Source organism: Aplysia californica, unplaced genomic scaffold (genome assembly GCF_000002075.1).
Source record: "Aplysia californica isolate F4 #8 unplaced genomic scaffold, AplCal3.0 scaffold00023, whole genome shotgun sequence".
NCBI lineage: Eukaryota > Metazoa > Mollusca > Gastropoda > Aplysiida > Aplysiidae > Aplysia > Aplysia californica.
The window spans coordinates 2,145,481-2,149,009 of NW_004797293.1; the positions used below are offsets into that span (position 1 = coordinate 2,145,481).

The 3,529-nt window shown below is 43.2% G+C and overlaps 1 protein-coding gene across 1 annotated transcript; it reads right to left on the minus strand.

The window, feature by feature from the left end:
* Nucleotides 1–14: 14 nt before the first annotated feature.
* LOC101861258 lies at nt 15–2,293 on the minus strand. Its single transcript, XM_005090908.3, has 2 exons — nt 2,176–2,293; nt 15–1,519 (listed from the first exon to the last, which is right to left on the minus strand). Exons 1-2 carry the CDS (start codon nt 2,199–2,201, stop codon nt 604–606), a joined length of 942 nt encoding a protein of 313 aa, XP_005090965.1. The 5' UTR covers nt 2,202–2,293; the 3' UTR covers nt 15–603.
* Between the last annotated feature and the right edge of the window lie 1,236 nt (nt 2,294–3,529).

Below are 3,529 nucleotides of genomic sequence, written 5' to 3' on the forward strand. Positions count from 1 at the left end.
CATTATGATGTGTGTGTGTGTGTGTGTGTGTGTGTGGGTGTGTGTGTATATATATATTATAAGGGTCCTGTATAAACATCACAAGGTTTTCTGGGTTTTTTCTAATATCATAAGGACAGTCCAAATAATTCACCTTTCTAATATAATACATAGCATTTGTATAGCGCAAATCCCCACTCAACAGCAGGCTCTATGCGCTTTACACTATATTAAGACAACCATTTTTTTTCTCACCACAACGTGTAGCCACATCTGACAAGTTCGACTGTGCTACTTATTTATAAATACATTTATCGATATCTCACTTCCTCAGAATTACAAAGTTCTCTCACATTTTTGGCCGTTGTGAACGACCAGAGGTCAGTGAACTACTACAACCAGAGGTCAGAGGCCAAACGTTCTACCTGCTCAATCAAAATCGTAAGATTATTCGGAGTCGTTATCAAGACATTCAAAGAATTGCATTCTGGGGTGGGGGGGTCACTATCAATGACATACACAAACAAATCTCATATCTTCCTGATCCGCGTAGCGTCTTGTTTGTTTGCATGTGTGTAAAGGAATCCCTGCCAGACCCCCTGACCACCGTACCCCCCTCAACTCTCACTGGTCTTTGACTTCGTCCAGGACAAAAGGGACGTACAGATTGCCCCCCTCGACCCCCGTGGCGCCACCGTGCGCGGCCCCCACCAGGGCCTCGTTGTGTAGCTGCAAAACCCCCCTCTGTTGCCCGATGGCCTCGCGTAGATTCTCCACCGACTCGTACACGTTCTCCTCCATCTCCTCATCCTGGTCGTTGTAGTACAGATCCTCTGCACAAGGAGGGAAGGAGGGGGAGGAAACACGAGGAGGGAAGGAGGAGGAGGAGGAGGATTTGTTTGTGGTGGTGGCGGTGGTCTTAGGCAGAAGAGGAAGTCGAGCGGTGGCCATATGATGCGCACGTCGACCACCCACTGGTGGGACATCGTAGGCTGTGGGAGCCATCGGGCCGACCTCGTCGTAATAGTTCTCCTCCTCCACCTCTTCTTCCTTCTTTTTTCCATCTCTGCCATTCCCTCTCTTCTTCTTCTTCTTGTCTGGCAGCTCACAGCCTGCCGTCAACTTGGCGTGGGGAGACTTGTGTTTCTTGGTCGCCGCGGCAACCGCTGCCGGCCTGTGACTGGCCAGTGAGGGGGGCGTGTCGTAGGTGTTCATCACACACTTCGGCCGGACGTGTAGAGGGGATGGCGGTGGGGGTTCCTTCAAGGACGTACTCCCCACACCTTTCTCCGATTTCTCCGGGGCGACCAACAACTTCTTATTGACCTCGGACTCCGTAGCTCCCCCAACCGCGCCTGCTCCGTACATATCGAGTAGCCCGTGCAGTGAGAAGTCATTGGCCAGGTATCCCACGTCCTCCTCTTCCTCCTCGTAGTCCGTCCCACTGTCCCGTCGTGCAGCCGGCCTCGGCTTGACTTCCCCGTAGTACGGGTTGTGGTAACTGATGCCCGGGTCTTCTTCACGCTTGTGCTTCCTACGTCTGCAGGGAAAAACAAAACAAAACATTACATCACAATAAGGGAAAACCAAAACAAAATGTCACATCACACATGAAGAAAAACAAAACACAAAATGTCACATCACACATGAGGAAAAACAAAACACAAAATGTCACATCACACATGGGGAAAAACAAAACACAAAATGTCACATCACACATGGGGGAAAACAAAACACAAAATGTCACATTATACATGGGGAAAAACAAAACACAAAATCTCCCATCAGACTTGGAGGAAAACAAAACATAATGTCACATCACACATGGGGAAAAACAAAACACAAAATGTCGCATCACATATGGGGAAAAAAAACAAAAAAACCCCAGAACATCACATCAGATGAGGGGGTAAAACAATAAGCAAATTGTCTCATTGTAATAATGACGACGATGATGATGATGATAGATCTAATAGCAATAATATTAATGATTATCAATTATAATTTGCTCTAAAAATAATAAGGAAGTGGTATCAAAATTGTATTCTTTAAAATATTGACTTGGGAAGTTTACAAAAGAAGAGTTTGTTTTCTTGGTAACAACACTAAGTTTGTCGGCTCTCCAGTAAAATTGTAATAGCTGCGTATACAGTATTTTGAAAAATGACTACAGAAGTAATTCAGCAGTAAACTGACCGTCGGCCAAGCAGTAGAAAGACCATGAGGCAGATGGCAGCCGACAGACCCAGCAGGATACCTAGGACCAGGCCGGTCACTGCACCTGGGAAGTGGAAAACAGTGGTTGATTAAGTCTATATAATACAAGTTTTACGGCACTTACAACATAATCAGGTCCCACAAGTGCCGGAGATTAGAGGTGTTACTACTTGAGAGCAACATACGAAGGAAAGAAGGAGGAGAGATAAGGATGATAGACGTTTGATGGGAAAGAAGGAGCAAACTACATCGGAGCACCCGCCAGCCACCCACACTAGAGTGCTCACATAACATTGCCACATTTGTTTGTCTGTTTGTTTGTTTGTTTGTTTGTTTGTTTGAGTACAGACAAGAACATCCACACAAATAGTTTAGTTTAGTTTTAGTAAGTGGAATGAAAAGAAGAGGAAGACCAACTGGCAGTTACAGAAGCATGATTAGGGATGAAGCAATCACCCAGGACCTGGATGTGCTGAGCTTGGTAGAAGTGGCCAGGGACAGACAAGCACGACTGCCAAAAATATAATTACAGTTTTAAACAAAATAACTCAAAAATATAATGACAGTCTTAAACAAAATAATAGTCAAAAATATAAAGACAGTTTTGAACAAAATAATAGTCAAAAACATAAAGACAGTTTTCAACAAAATAATTGTCAAAAACATAAAGACAGTTCTCAACAAAATAATTGTCAAAAACATAGAGTTTTAAACAAAATAATTGTCAAAAACATAGACAGTTTTCAACAAAATAATTGTCAAAAACATAGACAGTTTTAAACGACAGTTTTAAACAAAATAATTGTCAAAAACATAAAGAGTTTCAAACATAATAATTGTCAAACATGTAATGACTGTTTTAAACACATTAAAAAAGAAACAGACCACGATCTTCCTGCTACGAACAGAACATATACAGCTCAACTTTCACTAGAACAGAATAAAACCAGAACTTCCCCCAATGTGTCCCTTGTGTGACTATGCATATGAGACAGTGGAACATCACCTTTTCCACTGTACAGCCCTAAATGACATCAGAGCTACACTTCTCCCTCCGAGACCTAACTTCGACAACACACTCTATGGAACATTACAGCAACTGCAGCAAACCTGCACTTATCACTACATGGCATTGGACAGAAGGGCGAGAGCCCAGACGTTGCTAGATCGATAACACAACAACAACAACAACAAACACATTAAAAATCACAACCATGACAGTTTCAAACATACTGAAAATCACAAACACAATAATTGTCATAGACGTAATAAAGTTTCAAATATGATGACTCTTCCAGACACAACACCACTACCCTCCACCTGCTCCCCCCCC

What these genes read in the sequence shown, in the direction of transcription:
- LOC101861258 (XM_005090908.3), bottom strand. Translation starts at nt 2,201, where the DNA reads ATGGTCTTTCTACTGCTTGGCCGACG. An exon ending in TTTCTACTGCTTGGCCGACG is followed by an intron (nt 1,520 to 2,175) that starts GTCAGTTTACTG and finishes TTTTCCCTGCAG; the next exon opens with ACGTAGGAAGCACAAGCGTG.